General features: G+C 43.9%; 1 protein-coding gene across 2 annotated transcripts in view; it reads right to left on the minus strand.

The window, feature by feature from the left end:
- Nucleotides 1–18,589, minus strand: part of MCUB (mitochondrial calcium uniporter dominant negative subunit beta) — a 55,039-nt gene extending 36,450 nt beyond the window's left edge. The window contains exon 1 of one of the 2 annotated variants that reach the window (XM_075090670.1): nucleotides 18,197–18,589. In XM_075090670.1, coding sequence (XP_074946771.1) covers nucleotides 18,197–18,280 — 84 coding nt within the window. In that variant the 5' untranslated portion in view covers nucleotides 18,281–18,589. The remainder of the gene's footprint in view (nucleotides 1–18,196) is intronic. The other variant, XM_075090671.1, reaches the window with a different exon arrangement.
- Nucleotides 18,590–19,542: the final 953 nt, after the last annotated feature.

Here is a 19,542-nt window from a genome sequence, read left to right on the forward strand (position 1 = left end):
ATTCTCAGGAAGTCACAGGTACGATACTTAAAGTTTCTACTTCAGCCTTATCCCTGACTATACACATAGTTCTTCTCTCTTTTTCTGCGCTTGCACCTCTCATGCTTGTTAGATTTATGAACCCCTGTAGACACTGCTTAGACAAGTTATGCATGTTTAATTTTTAAATTTTTCCTCAAAAATTAATCTATACAGCTTCTACCCATTTACACTGCTTTTGAGTTCCCTTCAATGATCAATATCTTTATGGTAATACAACCACTGAAGCCTAATATAATATATCAGGTACTGTCATACCAGGGCTCTTATTCTCTTTTCCCCTGAAACAACTCCTCCCACACACACAACACAAAATTATACTGGTCTTTCCTACCACTCTTGCATATTCACATGGTTTCCTCATCATTAAAATCATTTTCAGAAGTGCCAAAATTCAGTGGGTTTCCTCCAAGGGAGATGGGGAGGAACACAAAGGTATTACATTTGGTCTTTTCCTTTTGTCTAGCGATTTTTTGTCTAGCACTGAGATAGTGCCTAGTAAAATGGAATATCAAGCAATTTCAAGCTTACTTTATTACAACAAAAATTACAAAACAAGTACTACGCTGATCCCCCTAAAGCCTGTCACTTTTACATTGCTCTTCAGATGGCTTTCAGAGTCTCTGTCAACATATATGCCACTGGATTTCACTAAGACACAAGAGGAATCTAGTTATTCATCTCTTTTATCAAATAGTTCTATTTTTCCAGCACCAGTGAGACAGCAAGGCCTGTGAAAAAATACACCGGCCATTTCAGAACTTCATCTTGCGTTCTACGTACGCAAAACATAAGGTACATGTAAGCATGGTCTCTCCGTTCAGTAGCAGCACTGCAGGGTGATGTTAGCAGCTGTGTGCGTTAAGACACAGCAGGCACTGCCCTACTGCCGCTGCTCTTCCCCTTCCCTGGAATACGGATTCTGGACCTCTGCAGGAGCATTAAGGATTTCAGGCCCAAGGGAGAAACCAGGGTGAGCATGAAGGGGTCTGTGAAGGGGGACATGACCAAATCAAACTCATGACCATGCCTGCAAAAGTGAGTTATGATAAGGAGAGAGGCCTTGCATAAACACTAACACAAACCACCATTGGGACGGCAGGCTTCAAAACTCCTTCCTTTACAAACAGCAGGCTAAAGAGAGACAAGACCAGCTACTGAACTTGCAGCTGATAAACAGCAAAATCCGACCCTACCAAACCACTAAATTCATGTCCATTTTAACGGCCATCCTATTACAGCCAGACCTGTCCTGATACTCGCAGAAGTGAACTCCCTTACGCTGTGCTACACCAACACTACACCTCAGGCAGAAACTTTTGTTTTCCAGTGACTCTCAACAAACACACAATAAATTCTAGCTTCTTTTTCTAAAGGAATCAGATATTAATTGTCCTTGCTCAAGAAGCAAAACCCTTTGCAGTCATTTCTCTGGAGAACTATGATCTCTGCATGGTTTATTACCTTATTATACTGATGGATGAAGAAAAATGAGGCTCTAAGAGCAGTCTGCTTCTGGTAAATATTTAACTACCAGAATCATGCCAACATACTTCTCAGCTCGATTCTCCTTAACTATATTTTAGCATCATGCTTTCATCCTCCCCTATGGGCTGAAGCTGACAGCAACCATTATTTAGCAATGTAAGCATATTCCCACTCTGGGATGTGAACAAATCCTACTAACAGATTACAACAGCGTTTAGTCTGAGGTCAACTTCAGTCACTCCTCTTATCTGTTCAGATAAGGCATCACCTGAATGTTTGTTCTACGCTTCATGAGCTCCCGCTTCACAAATTAGAAAAACTTGCTCTTTTCTCAACTATTAGCAGAGGGGAAGATGGATTCTTATTCTCTATTTAGAGGAGGCAGAGGGGTGGCATTTCACAGCTATGGATCAACGGTTCTCCAGCTGGGTTTAGATCGGGGTGGGGAAGCGCAGACATGGAAAAAGTTGTTAGCCAATTCCAGGCCCCAGAAGCTACAGGGAAAGGTCAGTAGCAAATGTAGAGCAGCCCCAATTTATTGCACCTTCCTGAGGATGTCAAATGCATCCTGGCAACTCTCTGCCATAGACAGTGAGTGCCCACAGCTCCACACAGCAAAGATTACAGCACCTGGGCATCTCCTTCCCCGGGGAGTCTGGAGGAGGGAGTGGCTGCAGTTACAACTATCACGTCTCCCTCTTCATTGCCTCTTTCCTTCTGTCTTGAGCCTGTTAAAATCATACTTACAATAGCCACTGTACTCGGATCTCCCTTGGAAAGAGTGAACTGAATCCTCTAAAGCTCTGCTCCTCCCGTCAGCATTCAAAACAAAGGGGATCACCAGAGCAGCTCACAGAAAAGAACAGGCTTTACCCAAGAAGCCCAAGAGCTGGAGTTACAGGGTCCCAATCTGTAAATCTATTTGCTAAGAAAATCATGTACCTTCATATTGATTAAAATGCTACATAGGTATCAAATCCAAAGGGCCAATCTGAAGTGCGGTTCTGGACACATCTGTGGGTCTAAGCAACATTGCAATTTCTTTTTTGGCCTTTTAGGGGCCACTGCAAAGATATGAATGAAAGTTTCTTTGTCCTTTCTCTGATTTGCAGCAAAATGCTCTAGTTAGACCATTTTCAGCAGAATAAACGGGGTTTTTTAATGAGAATTTAGAACATCACTTATTTCTGTAACTCTGGCTCAACTCCCACCAGCACCATTACAAATGTAATCCAGGACCGCACTCCCAAACATACCTTTGGATCCATAGCAAACAGCAGATGTCATTATCACACCCGCTGTTTCACTTCTGTATTCCACTAAGAATGCAGGACTCACTCTGTAGGCATTTTATTAGCATGAGTTAAATTTACTTCAACATTAGTAGCAACAAAGCAGACAATTATGTTGCATTTGTCAGTGGGTGAGAAAAAACAGTTTCCTGTTTGGCCTCTGTCCTGTCTACGAGGGGAGAGATCAGCATCCCACGGTGTGGGCGCAAAAAGACAGTCTGTGGCTAATGCTGAAGACCACGCTGGCGGCTGGCACAGGACTGGCGTCCCAGTGTGTTGAGGCATCAGCCCCCAGCTCCTGACTCCCACAGAGCTCTACACTAAACAGCAACTGAGAGTCGCTGCGTCACTTAGAGGTGAGATACCACCAATTGACTGGCTGGCAGCATCTTGCTTCTTTGAGAGACAGCACCTCTGGCTTCCACTGAGTACCCATCAGCATGCTTAACCTCTGCTTTGGCAAAGAAAAAGACAATTTGACATGTTAATTCTTGACAAGCTGCTCACCCTGATTTACAGCATCACTGGACAGACGTGATTAGTGTTCAGCTGGCTCAAACACTTGATTTAGTTCTTGCCTCACTATAATTAAGACCCTAAAAATGGAGTTATATACTTTTAAAATGTTTTCACATTAGGTCTGCTAAAGCATTGTCAACATTAGGAAGGAGCTTATTGATATAGCTATCACCAGGAAACATCTTGACAAAGACACAGGATATCTATCTATCTATCTACCTGTCCCATAGATATACCTATATAGATATATATCCCATACATATATCTATACACACTATAGATACAGATATATATGGGAGTCCCATAAATATATATGGGAGTACTACTAGCTCTGAATTGTCTAATAAAAAAAACATCCACTGAACTTTTCTTCCCCATTAATTATCAAAGCTATCAGCCGCAATATAGAAAATGATCAATCAACAGCAAAAGCTAGTGGCAATTACACAGCTAGATATTACTTTGAGACTTCCCTGTATGTTTATCAGAGCATCACTGCTCGTACTCTTTCATATTCCTTATAATTTTAAATATCCTACCCCAAACTAAATGCATAAATATATTACAATATCATGCTATTCGAAGTATTTTGCATTTAGAACTTTCAAAGTAGACAGAAAACAGCTGACTAGTAAGTGCTGTAAATTAAACTCAAAAACTCTGATTACAATGTTATGTCTCCTGTTTATGGGAATTTCAAAGTGTCCACAAAAAAGATTATGCCACTTCTACAGAGAGAGATGTGCAGTATAGTTATACCAGCAAACCTCCCAGTATAGAGCATCTCATGTAGACAAAACCAGGTAGATAATTACACTGATTCTTTTCTTATACTAGGATTAACACCAATTCCTTGGATCTCACCAGCTCTAGGTCTTCGGCTAGAAAATCCTTGCTGGTTATACACTTCAAAAGGCAGAATTCCTACTGCAGATGGAGCTATACCAGCAAAAGTAGTCTTTTGGCCAGTACGTCCTTCTTATTTTGAGCAGTTTGTAAATTCCACTAGCAAAACAATGTCTGCTTGAGCAGACTTTGTGTTAAGTCTTGCTAATACAGATTAGCTGACTCCTTATGTAGGAGAGGCTGAACACTAAAGCTGAAAGTATTTTTCACTTTTGAATGAGATCAAAAACCACTGTGAGAGAAAATACCTGAAACATTATCAAGGCAATAATCAGACTTCCTTCGTTTGAAAAATCAGCTTGATGCTGAAACTCATTCCCTTCTGAAACAACACCCTTCACATACAGTCACGCCAATCTTTAACTTAGGTTAATACTGCTGACCAAGTTAAAAAAAAAAAACAAACAAATTTTAAAAAGTCCAATGCCAGACAGCAAAATATATCCATCAGCTACTCAGACTTCCACATGCTCCAAATCCGTGTACTATTTTTTCCAGATCTTCTGTAATTGCTTGTCTACAGGCTAAGAATCTCAGTTTTCATAAAAGAATGTATTAACCTCTTGCCTATGAAAGAGCTTGAAAAAACTCCCAACTAATCAAATCCACCTTAAAGGCTCAAATCCCAAAGGAAGGCAAGCACACAGAACCATAACACTTGTTTAGAAAAGACGTGCTTAATGTTTCTGAGAAGTTATGGCATTAAGAAAAAAACACACACACAAAATATTGAAGGACTGCTTGCTCTCAAGTGATTGAACGCAGACAGAGGACACTGCTGGATATACCCTATAACTAACCTACTTTGGTTAAGGAAACATTTTGGTTTATGTTACCATGTGAATTTGACACTCAGACAAAAAGCTGCATCCTGAAGCAAGAGCCTGAAACAAGCTCTGGCACCACCGCTCTTTTCCCGACCCAGGGAGAAGGAGCACACTAGATGCGCACTGCACGATACAGAAGGGCTCTCTGGTCCAGGTGCACCAACACACTGAGCAGCTACACACTGCTTCCAGGATCCCAGCTAGTCTCTCCATATGGACAGTGTTTTCTGGATATAGCAGCCCACTCAGAACGAGCCACAGTGAAAAGCATAATCATGCCCACAGAGTCCAATCTGCATCCAAGACCATCTGCAATATGAAATGCAGATGCACAGGACTATCAGCTCACCATTCTCCTTACCAAAATGGAGAAAATGAGATCAGCCATGCTTCAGACTGTCTATTGCTTTGTTGTGAGGAAAAAAAGACACTGGGAGTTGAGCCAAATTCCCAACAAATACACAGTAAAAGGATTCTTGTAAATCTTTCTCACATTATAGAACTTGCACCTTCTTGAGAAAACTGCAGTTTGGAGAAGCCACAGTGGCTTACAACACACGCCTTTAGGACTCAGTAAGAGTTTTCCTGGAGTGCAAAATAGCATCTGAATTTTTTCAGTAATGGCTGACCAAAAGCCTAGCAAATTAGACAAAAAAAAGTCTGATTAACAAGTGAGCAATAGAGACTCATAACGACATTTGCAACATGTCTTGCTGGAAGAAAGTACATGGAAAAATACAGTCACAATCTCTTTGACACCACCATATTTTGCTGCAATATCCTTTTTCAGTGTGCCAGTTCCAAGAGCAAGGATTTTATATGGATTAATAAACATACTGAAAAATGTCTTTCCTCACTTGTTTTGCAGCTACAGAGAGTATAAAGAGACTGATCAGTATCTGTAGGTTGGCTCCCCCATGTCTTTTTTCCTTTCACCCTCAGAATAAGATAGTTGAAGTTCAGATACAAACCTACCATCTGCCATATTTACCTGTTGCAGCTGAAGTCTCTGAAACAACATGCAAACCACTCAAATTTAAACAGAGGCATTAATTAATGCTATCAAACAATAACTTAAACAAAAAGGGATAGCCTGAATAGGTCTGCACTGATGAGGGGATATAAATAGCACAGAGCGCACCATGGTACACCAGGCAGAGCATGCTCCAATGAACCAATAACAATGTAGGCAAACCACCCACTAAATATCCATAGTTTGGGCTAAACACAAGAGTCCATCAGTTCTGTGCTTTCAGCATTGCCTTTGAATAAACGTTGTTGCTCAACATTTCCCTCCCTCTGAATATGTGCTGAACTCAGACATTGGATTTTTCTGCTTTCATCATGCAGGGGGACAGGGACAGAGCATGAAAGCAGGGAACAAAAGAAGTTCCTGCAGCTCTGGCTTCCCCCTGAAGCGGTTCCCCTGAGAACACTGAAAACCACATCACGACCCCGTAGTGGCTGAGAACGCAGCACTGCAGCAGCATGACCCTCGCCAGTCTGCAGGGCTTCGGGCTGCACCGTATGGTGACCTCGCGAGTGAAAGAGCAGTGAGGCGCCGGAGCAGGAGCTAGAGACAAACTGGGGGCCACCTGCATTGGGCTGGGCTCTGTGTGGTGTCAGCAACACCAAGAAACTGGTTTTTTTTTTTCCATTTTCAATGACACACACCGGTGAATTTCTAACAGCAGCAAGGGAGCACCTCTGATACCAGCAAACACCCGATATAAATATAATGTCTGACTGGCCATCCCAGTTTTGAGTTTGGCTACAAACAAAATAAAAAAAAACAGCAGAGAAGAGGGTTCCCCTGTCAGCTCCAGGCCTAGGAATAGCTGCTGGTTGACTGTTTCTTACGATGGCCACTCCCAGAACTTTGTATTGCTTGTGCACATGGAGTATTTAAAATTCGTGCCACGGAAATACATTATTTTTCTCTTGCACACTTGCAGATGAGATTAGCCTATGCCATAGGAGCATGCACTGACCTGTGAACCAGCACATTGCTGCTGGCTTCTTCTAGTAGATCTCGCTGCTCTGACTGCTGCCACGAGGTGTTTTGTATTTTTCTTAAAGCTCAAGTCCTTGAGTCATGGGATTACACAACAGGCTGAGCCACCATTGCAGAGCCTCATCCAAAACCTAGAAACTATTAGGAACACCACAAAGGCCAACAGCAGGGTCTAAGGGCTTCAATTCTAAATGTTATACAACATTCGAAATTATTAGCAGCACAGGAATAATCAACATCAGCATTTTTGTTTAAGTCTGTTAACAACTTTTGATACCATCTACCTTATTATTTAAGTTTATGCAGTTACGTCTTGCATTAGTTATGAATATTCATAACTTGCACAAAAGCTTCTGTAATATATCAAGAAAACCATTAACTACTGATAGTTAATGCCAAGTAAGACGAGATGTGCTATAATTGTTAGTGGTAGATTGTACGGTTATAAGATCTTAATTCCCAAAACCGCATTTATATTTGAACGCCAATGAGATTACAGGTTTCATTGACTGCCTCAGGGGAACCCCCAAAGACAGTTACATCCCTGTTCAAAACAAGAGTCATGTGGCCACCGCAGAAGGAGAGGTAACCAACTCACGAGGAAACAAGCTACGGTACGTGCAGCATTATGAAATGCTGAAGAACAGCACCACTGTGATGGTTTGCCCAGATTACAGTCATATTGGGGACTGTTCTACAGCAAAATATACTCACTCTACACTTCCACTGCCATGAAGAACAGCTTGGGGTCAGTACTCCAAGGAGCATGCATGGTTTAACAGCTGTAATACAGTTTTAGGCCCTGGGCTATTTGATGTCTCTTTAAATTACTCCAGCTCAGTCACATTTTCAGTGTGCTTCCAGTCAAAGGGCACTGCAAGACCAAGCCTGAAACTTCAACACTTCGACATTCAAACTGCAATCTTCTAAGCATGCCTGATTTTATTACACCAGAAGGGCTACAAACACTGAGTACACACCTTTGGCTTCTGACTAAAGCACACGGACCTAAATAGGAACTATAGTTTCATATCCTATAGCACGTCAAACTTTATGGCTTCAGATGAATAATGTTATTTAAAATTACTACAATAATGAATACTAGAGAATGCTCTGACAACCAACAGATCAAAATGAGGAAAAAGTGGTAGAATACTCAGTGCAGAAATTTCAGTGCTTACATATTAAATTGGGACCAGCTCCAGCTCTGCAAAAAATAGCGTTACCTGCCTTACAAGAAACTGCTTTTCACTGAAAGCCGTTGCAGCTAGCTGAGCAACTACCAGTCAGAACTGACTGCAATTTAATTTGCTAAAACCATGACAAGAGGTAATTGCTGTGGTGCCAATGCCTGGGAATACATTCCGGCAGAAATCTTGTCTCAAGATTTTTATTAGACTTTTCTTGGTTTAAATGAGTTGGAACTCATCCTGCAGCAGGTCATCTCCCAAGTCAACCGAGGGCAAAACCCCTAAGACCCCCCCCCATTCTGAACCTTCACAGTCTCCTTGTGCTGTACCTATAGCAAGGCTCATACTTTGGGATATTACAGGGAACACACTTCAAAAGTTCAAAAACTTTTCCAAGCCAACAAGCAAACTGCCAAAAGGTGTGCCACAAACACAAGTAATGTGATGCCTGAATAGTTCGTGACTCATTTAAAAGCAGCCTTTGGGAAGGCGCTGACAGGAATCCAGGGTCTCACCAGCAGCATGTAAGATTAAAAGGGAACATGTAAACTAAAAGCAAAGCCCCAACTAACACAGATACAGAGTAGGGTCAAATCCCAGCATTTGATTACTGAGCACAAAAGCCCTCACAAAAGAGCTCCGAGGACTTGATTCAGCTTTCCTGTTTAAACATAGTTCAGGGCCATCGGCAGCCAAATCGAAACAGAGGAAGGCCGAAGAGACATGCTTGCCTCTGGCGGCAGAGATAAATAGATTGCTCAAGATCGCTAGCTGTCGTGTCTCCACTCTCTCCCTCCCCAAATTTGAGAGTCTTCCTACCTTTAGTTAAAAATATTAGCGTAACTCATGCTCTGAAAAAAACTATTATTTACAGAGCTGGGGAATTCATCTCCCTTGATTCTGTCAATTCATGAGTCAGTATAAACTTTAAAAACACTGTTGCTGTCTTTTAAGAAGCCAGTGAGTTGTTAACAACTTCCTGGTAGTTTTATCTGGAATTTTAAAATCCTCAAAATTGGGGCGGGGGCAGTAAATTGAAGCCGATCCACTGAGAAGCTAAGATAAACTCCTAATCTTGCCGTTTCACAGGTATCCATTCTACTTAAAACACTTAAGTTATACAAATCAGATACGCAGCTCTTATGATATAGCTGTGAGAGATGACTGCCTTTAAGTTTCAATTATTTTATCTATGTTGACAGCATCACATATTTACCTGAGCCACTGATCAAGATCCTTGACTTCCAACCCTCAGTTGATTCAGAACTGCTAGCCTCGGGTAGAGCATCTAGCACAGCAAGATCATAACCTCAACTTCTCACTTAGTACTTATTTTATTACAGATGTATTTCTTCTGCTGGGCCTATATTTTTGTAATTGTTTTCACTTTACCTTTTGTAAGCCCTTCTTTCAGTTTCTTTCCTTGTCTAGGGCAAGGCAGACACAGGCAGTATCTGCAGGGAAGGGAAGCTGAACTACCTTGTAGTTATGCAGTGGGTTTGCTATCTTCTCAAACACTTTTGGACAGTGTAATCCATCTTAATGTATTGCAGATAGCTTAAAACTTGATTATTTGCTAACACACTTATTCAACTGCACACCCTGGGCTAGCCAAAATCTCTGCCCCACTCCCAGCTGAATCACCCCTTCAGCACCCAGCCTCTACCGAGCTCAGCCTGGCGACGAGCCCACCGCTGCACCAACCCTCCCTCCATCCCGTCACTGCAGCCCTCAGAGGCACCCCAGCTGCGCGCCCGCGTTTGCGCCAGGTTTGCTCCTCAGATCAGGAACTCTGCCATGACTCTGTTTCAAGGACTGCAGGAATACAGCCTAGAGGGGCCAGACGAGGAGCAGCTGGGGCCACAGAGGTCCCTAGGAGCACAGGTGCTGCTGTTATCTCAGGGGCCTGGCACTTTTATACTTCTATTTAGAACAAACACATAAAGGTGAGGGATATGTTTTATAAAAAGAGTCTTTCTTCCACAGATAGCACCACAGAATAGGTTCACAGCTGGGCTGTCACAGGCAGAGACAGTCTGGTTCAAAAAGCAAGTACAGAACATCAAGTGATGAATAGCTCACATGAGAAGGTACAGAGAAGGTCAGGTCAGGCCCTAGAAAAAAGAAACCTCAAACAAAACATTAGGAACGTTGTTCTGTGAACAGTATGGCATAAGCACTTCAGGTAAAAGAGTCAACTGCACCACACATGGAGAGCACTCGTCTTTTCCCCATCACGGCACTCTAAGCAAGGCGATGTCCTCGTGATATATTGTTTGATTTGCCAGAAAGAAGAGTAATGTAATTTTCCTTCTACTCTGGCAAATATACAAGACATTTAAAGATGCTTTTGTGATCTCTAAATCAACTTTGTGGTCTCTTACTATACTTTTAAGTACCAATGGGGAGATACTGGTAAGATGAAATCGTTGCCTACTTTGCAGATAAACAAAACATTTCTTCAAAGAAGACAGTTTATTTCTCTCCATCTGACTAGAATGTAAAGACTGAAGTAATCTTCATCTAAAATGACCAAATGGTAAATGTGAAGATAATTGCTTCAAAATTGTTTATCTGTAGTAAAAAAAGAAAATTATATCTTGGCTAAGTATAATGTACTCAATTTTTATGTCCTTTTGAAGATGTGCTGCCTGTGCTCAACATGATCAATATAGCTTTTAAGAGGTACAGATTTCCCATTTATAAAGTAAACATCTTTTTCCGTTTTAGCCTGAGGGAGCACTCGATGTTTCCTCACCAGTAAGGGGAGGCTGTGCTCGCCAGTCAACATCACACAAGCCCAACACTATTTGTTTGTCCTCGCACCAACTGCTGACACCTGACGCTCCGCACGGAGTAGCGGGCTGCTTGCCCCGGCCAGCCCCTCTTCGATGAAGGGCATTTAGTTTATGGACTACAAAGCTGCCATCTTTAGTAGGCTGGCAGCTGACCAATGTTCATTTTTAACTTCTATTCCCCTCTTCAGCTGTTGTGTTACAGTAAATAGAGTCATTCTTACATGAGGAATTTATTTTACTAGTGATGAACCTGACCTTCAGAGTGCAGATCTGCACTTTCCCAACACTTGGGGATTGTGGACTTTGGGTCAAGCATCCCCCGTAAGCCATCTACCCTCACCATGATCACGCCACTGACTCCTCATATGCTGTATCAATTACAAATGGGTGTACAGCAGTACTTTTATAGACCAAGCCACTCTCCTCATATCATAGGAATTAAAGAGCAGCCTCCCTGCAAACGCAAAGTATATTGGGGACAGCATGTAACAATACCTGCATTGGATGCAATTTCAAGATGATCCAGGACTCATGCGTCAGCTAAGCATGGGAAAAGTCACAGCGAATAACTTGCAGGCCTGAAAATTGTCCTCCTCCTAGCCTCCCTACACAAGTTCACAAAATAAATAATTTAATTGTTGTTGGGCTCCTCAGATTAGCTTGGGATACCAGAAACAACAGAGTGAGCAGTCATAAGAGTGGCAGAAGTGACCTTATAAAAAGCCACCTCTTCCCCATACAAACCTAATCACCAAGGTATTACTCAATATCGTGACAACAAGACAGAGGACAAGGCAGCAACACAGAGAACCTGCTTCACTCCTTCATCTTTCTGGAAAAGAGCAAAAGAGAAGAGAAACTAACCCAGAGCAAGAGCTGGTGTACACGCCCTGAAGAGACAGTTAATTAACGTCATATTATAACAAGGCCACAAGTGACTGTGAAACACCTCTGGGCTCCAAAGAGCTTACTGCCTTCTCACCTGGCTGCAGGAACCCCCTGCCAGTGCACAACCCAATGAGAAATTCACCTTAGCCGCTGACTTGCAAGGACGCGGTCAGGGTGAGGATGATCCTAGAGAAAGCAAGCCTGGCTCAAGCCTAGCCATTCCATTCGTTTTCCTTCAGCTCATTTCCCCTCAAGGGGAAGGGGGGAAATTAAGATTTTAATGTTTAACTAGATGTTGAGAACAGGTATACATACTTGTTTGCTTCATCTCCGATGCCAAAAATCTTACTGTCTAAGAAGGACTTCAGAAGGTGAAGTCCTCACAACAAGAAAACAAAAACCAACCAAACAAATCTGTATTTCTCTTCCCTTCCTCTCCCACCTCTTCAGAAATTAAGATATTTAAGCTCTAGAATAGGGTCTCCATTTTTGCCCTGTAAGCTTTAAAACATTACTTTAAAACATAAAAATGTAAAAAGAATAAAAAATCCCCATCATCAGAAGAGACTCTCATTCTTAAAACATGCACTAGATTTGTAAACAGCGTTAAGTACTCAGCACTTCAGTGACTTGTGGTAAAGCTTCACACCACCTAAGACACTTGCAATACAATTTTCTCAGACATCCTCTAGAGGTTTAGTATTAGTCTTTTTACCAGTACACAAAAGCTGGAGTAAAGGCTTTGCCCAGAGTGCTAGAAGGAACAGTGCCAGATTTAAATGTTCCTCACCTCATGAGCAACAACCAAAAAAAAAAAAACCCAAACTAAAAACGACCTCACACTTACAGCACTGTTTCTATGACCACAGCATCCACTTCAAATGAAATCACAGCACCACTTTCTGTCATCTCCTTTATTAACCACAGAGTGCACAATAAAGGTATTGCTTCATGGTATGATTACCCCCATTCTAAATTAAAAAACAAACAAACAAAACAACAAAAAAAAAAAACACCAAAATGTCACTACAGTTACGTAAATTTTTATTTTCCTTTATGGTAAGCCTGTTGGATATATTTGGAGTAATGTACTTCCCAACCTTTAGGAAGCACAGCCTATTACTCTGACATCACATACAAGAAAGCTCTTCAGGAAGTTTGCTAAAATATTATGCAGAATCCGCTACAGATAGTAACGTTAGCCCAGCATTTCAGTGTCAGGGTTTCTTTACATTTTCTGCAATACCACACAAGCACACAAAAGCTCCAACTTCTTTAAGCCTGTGATCACCACGTCCTTTCCAGCCTTGCAGGAGCTGGTTTTCATTTCCTTTCTTAGGAATCGCCATATTCACACAAACACCAGAGACACGCAACTACTGACGCTTACTCAGAGTAGGCAAAAAAGCATCCTAATATGCTATGCAAGGAGAGCCGATTTGATCTACACATCCCAATTTGCTGCTTTTCTGTCATTTTTCCTGGTGGAAAAAAAACACCGAAAATTTTCAGAAGTCACACTGTTGATGCCAGTTTCAAACACTGAGTGCAGCTGATTATTAGAAGTTTCCTAAACCTCTGAGGAAATGAGTGTTTTGCAGGTAATTACAGGTGCGCGTACAAGAGTATTGCACAACCTGCTGAGTTACTACAGAATCCATACTGCAGAGAAAAGACGAAGAAAAGCAATGTATTAGAGTATATATAGAAGTACAAAGGATGGTGCATTTCTGTGCTATATATCACAAGTGTATTTATCAGAGAAAACAGCCACCTCCCAGCAGCCTGATGAGATGAGACCACAGCAGAGGGCTAGCAGCCACTCCCAGTGGCATCCTGTTATTCTGGCATAGAGACAGTATCAAAGGCAAATAAAGGAACTTGCTGCGAGAGGCATTTCCAACAGCAAGCCCAGAGATCTTCTAAAGAGGTTTTTTTAAAGCATTTAGAAATTAGTATTTGTAAGAGTGAACAATACTTCCATAAACAAACAGTTTAGTGGGGAGTATGTTTTTGTTGACAAACGCCGGTGTAAGCACAAGGTTTCTGTTTCAAAAACAAGACTTGGATCAACAAGCAAACTTCTGTTGTGCAAGGCTTTCGAAGGGAAGGAAAGGAAAGAGGAGGGAAAACAGGCCCAGCAGCCACAAATTACTCCCACTTCTTGGCTCCAATTAGGTCTCAATTTCCAAAGGACCTGAGTAGGCTGAAAACACAAAGCAGGGACTTTAGCACATTTATGCAGCATATTCAACTGCACAAGACACTCAATGATAATTCACTTCTCTGTAGCTGCCTGGGATGTCCTGGGGTTGCTGCTTTGACAGAGCATCTTAGAAATCCCAACAGCAGAGTAAAAGAGAAAGGGGCAAAATAAAGAAACCCAAATGAAAAAACACATTTCCAATTATCCTGTGGTTATCAGGACACATTTAGATCTTGCTTATAAAACTGGAGGACAAACTGGAGAGGTATAATACTGGGACCATTATGGTAATTTGGAAGTAAGAAGAATAACTATTAAAATTAACAGAAAGGACAGGAAAAAGGTTCAAGCCAGCCTGAGGAACTGGGTGGTCAACAACTTATCAGCTGAAAGCATTAAAAAGAACATTTGTGACAGACACAGATGACACTGGGAACCGACCAAAACCAAAACCCAACAAAAATAAAACCCTCCTGACTCTGCTTTCTGCAGATAAACTCTCCTACTGGCTGCAGTTTGCAGCTAGGAAGAAAACTCCTCTCAGCAACAAGCATATGCGATATCCTAACCAACAAAGAAAACAAATCCGTAATGTTTTTCACAGAAGCCTTTGCAATTTGATCTTGCCAGATTACACACAATCTCCCCTCGCCAATGTATTCCAGAGGCACAATTTTAAGAGAACTTGGCACACAAAAAAGGGAATGCATTCTGAACTCATGGTGTTAAATAAACTCACATTTTGAAAAAATTGAAGTTTTCCCATTTTAGTTTCCTCACTCAAAGTTGTTCAAAGCAAGCCCTGCCTTTTGCAGGGGAAGTTTCACCACTCCAGCATCTTCATACAGCATAGAAACAGTTTTAGCTAGAATGGCGCTGCATGACTGCAAAGAAACCTGGTTTTAAACTAAGAGAAACAGCATAACCCAGGCTTCCACAATGGTTGCCCACCCCAAGTGATGTGTGCATGCTGGTACAGATCTCCACAGGATGGACTAAACTGGGAATCTCCCATATACAAATGGTCATAACAAAACACCACAATTTTAGATCAGTCAGATTCAGCACTACAGAGAAACTAACTAGGATCATCTAAAAAAAAAAGTTAAATTCAGTCCCTTCAATGTTTCCTTGCTTAGAAGGTTTATAAATACACAAAAAAAAAAAAACACAGCAGTTTTAAGCTTTGATCTGCATTAACACGTCGTTCTCCACTGCGATGTGCTGAGGGGAGCTTTTCCTCCCGGAGAGCAGCGCAAGCAAGGGGAGAGCTGCGGGAGTTAAAACGTGCAAGCGAAGAGGAAGCGAAAGAGCTGGCACCCTTTAGGTTTCACCACATGCAAAATAACTGCAGCATTACAAATCTGGGACTCTAGCAAAATGAACCTCACCATTTCAGGAACAAAATTATGTGCAATAAGAAAGCCTGAACAAAGAACACAATACAATATTTTCACTTAGTTTGGAAAATTAAGTTTCTGCCTAAGCACTAGCCACTTGAAAAAATAAAATAAAAAGCCCCATACATAACAAAAAACTCAACCTTACAAAATAAAGAGAAATTTGTACAAGCATTGCTCCGAAGACAAAGCAGCTAACCACAGCCATCAGAAGAGTTGTTGATTTTGCCTAAAAGCAGAGCTGAGAAGCTAACAACTAAGGATACAGCTCTTTAGGATAGCAATCCCTGCTTTTAGAGAAAATTAGCCATTGCAATAACTGTTCACTTGCGCCCACAGCAGTGTATTTATTAGTCGAAAACACAGCACACAAATACACCGTGTGCTTACGCACCTGCTCGCCAACACAGTAACCCTTGAATACCTCGCAGTACGTACGTGTGCCACAACCCCGTGTGGCCACTGAAGTATCGCCTCCAGCTTTACAAATGGAAATCTACAGTCAGTGCCCCAAATGGTATTTGGGCGAACTGATTCCCATCACCAAACACACCATGAAACAAGCTGGAGAAGGTGGCCTGCGATGGCACCATACCACATCCAGTGACGGAGCGTCGCCTTCCGCAGTCCCGCGCGAGTTCTCCAACCTTTCCTGCCAGAGCTAGAGGCAAAATATTTGTTCACCCAAATAGCAGCGGCAAGCAGCAGAGCTAGCAACGCGCAACAGCAACAAAAAAAGATAAAACAGAAAATACTGGTGAAAAACACCCTAAATAATCACAACAGCATTTGCACTGGACAAGACGTACGTAATCTGACATTCTGCATTACATCGAAAACTAAAGAGTTAAACAACTACAGTAACAATTGGGACGTTTTTTATTTTCATTGGCTTGACATTACAGCTACAGGCTATTCATTTAGCATTTATAAGAACAAATATTTTAACTTCCTGAAGTGTTCTGCAGGCACATAGTCAAAAAACCGAAAGGCACCCAAAGATGAAAGCAGGAAGGGGGAAATTAGTAAACATGCTTCATTATCAATCATGCTAGCAACTCTGTAGAAAAACTAGAACCTTGGACTGCATATATGAAAAGCATTTTATATTGATTCCAAAAATTTCCACTTAAGAAATAAACAAAATCTTGCATTAAACACCTTTCCTCAACACTACAACATCCCTCTCCATAACTCAGTGCAAGAAATTCTCCAAATTCAGTGCAAGAATTTAGTTCCTGAGCCACATCACTGTTGTGTTCCATCCCATAAAGTAACAGGGACGATCATTTTTCTGCTCTTTCATACCATGGCAGTGCTGCCAAAGAGCTTTTCCTCCTCCTCCTCTCCTTTTTGGTGTCTCTTCTTGAAGCTTTATCAGCTTTCAGTCTCATTTTAGAGCCTTAAAAAAGCAGAAAGCTTGCCTGCAAAGCAGCACCCAGGAGAAGTTAAGAGGTGACAAACTGAATATGCAATATCAGTGTGTGCTGAACGTCAGTGTAAATGCTTTCAGTGAGGTGCAAGATGTTTTTAGCACACCGCATTTGAACCTTAGAAAACTAAGGAGGCTAAGTCAGTATCTACCCTAAATTCCCTTCTTAAATGTCCTCATATACGCATGTGGCAAAGCAAAGAAGAGCCATTCGAATTAACTGAGGTGGGGCAAATTAATACCGTGGAATTTTGTAACAGGGTTTTTGAATAGTTTGTGCAACAATTCTTGGCAAGAAGTTCAGAGTTCATTCTGCGTGACTCAACTCCCACGGCCACCTCAGGTTTTGAGACCCGGGCCACGGAAGCTGCTCACCAAGGAGCCCCACAGCGCCCAGGCCGCCGTTTGTGGATGTCACCACGTGCCCCGGCAACCTCCTTGCTACGCATGGGCCCTGGACGCGGGGATGGGTTTTTGTCGTGCTTCATCACAGCAACGTTTGCAAGCACACACTGCGCCTCTGTTATCAAAAACAATAATCGAGGATTAAGCTGCCTCCTCTCCCAGCAGACAGTCACTCGGGTCTCTACAACTGCGCCGTCCCACAGGCCAGCAGATCTTCAGTCATCGTGCCATCACTTCTTCCTTCACCCTTCCAACTCATAGGATCTCCGAGACTTCTTAAAGCCAAAAGGAGCTCAGAGGCAGACTGACTTCATTATTTTTGCACGTACGAGGCAGTTCCGCGACAGCACCCAAGAAAAACTTTTCTTCCGCGCTCCCATTGTACTTCAGGCGCTTCACCGCAGCAGCCTGCGCTTCACCTACGACCCTCCGACCAGCGCGGAGTCGGAAAAGCAACGCAAAACAACTCCCGCAGCGGCGAGGACGGAGGCGGGCGGCGGCCCCGGCGCCCCACCGCCGGCCGTTTCGGCCGGCCCCGCACCGCCAACCGCGGCCGTGGCGGCTCCCCCTGGCCCTGGCCCCGGGGCGCCCTCCAGCTCCAGCCCGGCCGAGGATACCACCGTCCCGTCCCGCACTTGCCCCCGAGTTTTGTCCCTCCGCGCCGCCGCCGAGCCCCGCCACGCCTCAGGGCGGCCCCGGGGGAAGGCAGGCGAGGCGGCCGCGGCCGCGAGGGGGAGTTCCGCCTCTCCCCGCCGCCGCCCCGCGGTGAACCTCGCCCGCTCCCCGCCTTACCTGAGGCGCTGAGGGCGGCGGGCGGCCATCCCGCCCGCCCCGCGGCCAGCAGCTCCGCGCCGCCCGCCCCAGCCCCGCCAGCATCCTCCCGGACCACCTCCTCGTCCTCCTCCTCCTCCTCCTCCGGCGGGGAGAGGGCCGCCTCCGGGCGCGCTTCGGGGCGGGCAGCACTGGCTGCCACGCCGGCCGTGGGCGAGCCCAAGCGGAGGGCGTCTCCTCCGGCAGTGGGGTGGTTTTGTGTGTTTTTCCTCTTCTCCTTCCCGCCAGCCGCCGAGGAGGGGCCGGGCCGGGCCGGGCCGCTGCCTCCGTCCCGCTCGCCGGGGCGATGCCGGGGCGGGCGGGGGCGGCGGCGGGTGCCCGCCCTGCCCTGCCCTGAGTGCCGGGCCCGGCCGGGAGCCGTGTCGGCGGCGGCGGCGCTGAGCTGGGGGCGAGGAGGCGGCTCCGCCTGGCCTGGCTCAGCTGGGCGCAGCCCACCGCCCTTGGACACACGGGTGCCGTGTCCCCTCTTCTGCACCTTTCTGCTTGTAGTTGAAAAGGGATTTCAGTAATTACATTTATAAATTACATTAAGGGATTAATTAATTTCTCTCTTATACCTACCTTTTCTGTAGCTAGGTTTTGCCTTTTTTCATAGAATCGTAGAATGTCCTGAGTTGGAAGGGACCCTCAAGGATCATCGAGTCCAACTCCTGTCCCTGCACAGAACAACCCCAAAATTCACACCATGTCACTGAGAATCACAGAGTTATAGAATCATTAAGGTTGGAAAAGACCTCTAGGATCACCAAGTCCAACCATCAACCCAACACCACCATGTCTCCTAAACCATGCCCTGAAGTGCCACATCTACACTACATATCTTTTAAATACCGTGGGATGGCAACCCTACCACCTCTCTGGGCAGCCTGTTCCAATGCCTGACCACTCTTCCAGTAAATAAATTTTTCCTAATATCCAATCTAAACCTCCCCGATGCAGCTTGAGGCCATTTCCTCTTGTCCTATCGCTAGTGACCTGGGAGAAGAGACCAACACCCACCTCACTGCCACCTCCTTTCAGGTAGTTGTAGAGAGCTATAAGGTCTCCCGTCAGCCTCCTCTTCTCCAGGCTAAACAACCCCTGTTCCCTCAACCTCTCATCCTAAGACTTGCTCTCCAGACCCTTCACCAGCTTCCTTGCCCTTCTCTGGACATGCTCCAGCAATTCAATGTCCTTCTTGTAGTGAGGGGCCCAAAACTGAACACACTATTCCAGGTGCGGCCTCACCAGTGCTGAGTACAGGCACAAAATCACTTCCCTGCTCCTGCTGGCTACACTGTTCCTGATACAAGCCAGGATGCTGTTGG

The sequence above is a fragment of the Phalacrocorax aristotelis genome, chromosome 4 (assembly GCF_949628215.1).
Source record: "Phalacrocorax aristotelis chromosome 4, bGulAri2.1, whole genome shotgun sequence".
Lineage (NCBI taxonomy): Eukaryota > Metazoa > Chordata > Aves > Suliformes > Phalacrocoracidae > Phalacrocorax > Phalacrocorax aristotelis.